This window comes from Alligator sinensis, unplaced genomic scaffold, assembly GCF_000455745.1.
Source record: "Alligator sinensis unplaced genomic scaffold, ASM45574v1 scaffold1302_1, whole genome shotgun sequence".
NCBI classification, from domain to species: domain Eukaryota; kingdom Metazoa; phylum Chordata; order Crocodylia; family Alligatoridae; genus Alligator; species Alligator sinensis.
This window is the reverse complement of record NW_005842612.1, coordinates 152506-152894: the sequence shown is the minus strand read 5'-3', so window position 1 is coordinate 152894 and position 389 is coordinate 152506. Positions and strand designations below refer to the sequence as shown.

General features: G+C 73.3%; 1 protein-coding gene across 1 annotated transcript in view; it reads right to left on the bottom strand.

Annotated features, from left to right (window-relative positions):
* ACTN3 (actinin alpha 3) overlaps positions 1 to 379 on the bottom strand; it is an 18597-nt gene extending 18218 nt beyond the window's left edge. Inside the window, exon 1 of the mRNA XM_025214924.1 lies at positions 165 to 379. Within this exon, the coding sequence (XP_025070709.1) occupies positions 165 to 302 (138 nt within the window). The 5' untranslated portion in view covers positions 303 to 379. The remainder of the gene's footprint in view (positions 1 to 164) is intronic.
* Positions 380 to 389: the final 10 nt, after the last annotated feature.

Genomic DNA, 389 nt, shown 5'->3' with positions numbered 1-389 from the left:
CGGGGGCCCCTGCCCCGCCCCCCCCCGGCAGACATGGGGGGATCCCCCCAGCCCCTAGCAGAGATGGAGGACCCCCAGATCCCCCCCAGCTCCCCCTGCAAAGAAGGGGTCTCCCCGAGCCCCCGGCAGGGAGGGGGTCCCCCAGAGCCCCCCAGGCCGTGCACCTTGCGCTGCTGCTTCTCCCAGGCAGGGTCGAGCAGCAGGTCGCGGTCCCAGTCGTCCTCCTGGGCCATGTACTCCTCCGTGGAGGTGACCACATAGGAGTGGTTGTACTGGACGTGGGTCTCCACCTGCGTGCCCATGGCGGCCCCCCCTTCTTCGCTGCCTCAGACCCCAGCCCCAACGCGCCGCCCGGGCCCCGCGACATGGCGCTAGGGGGGCGGCCCCCC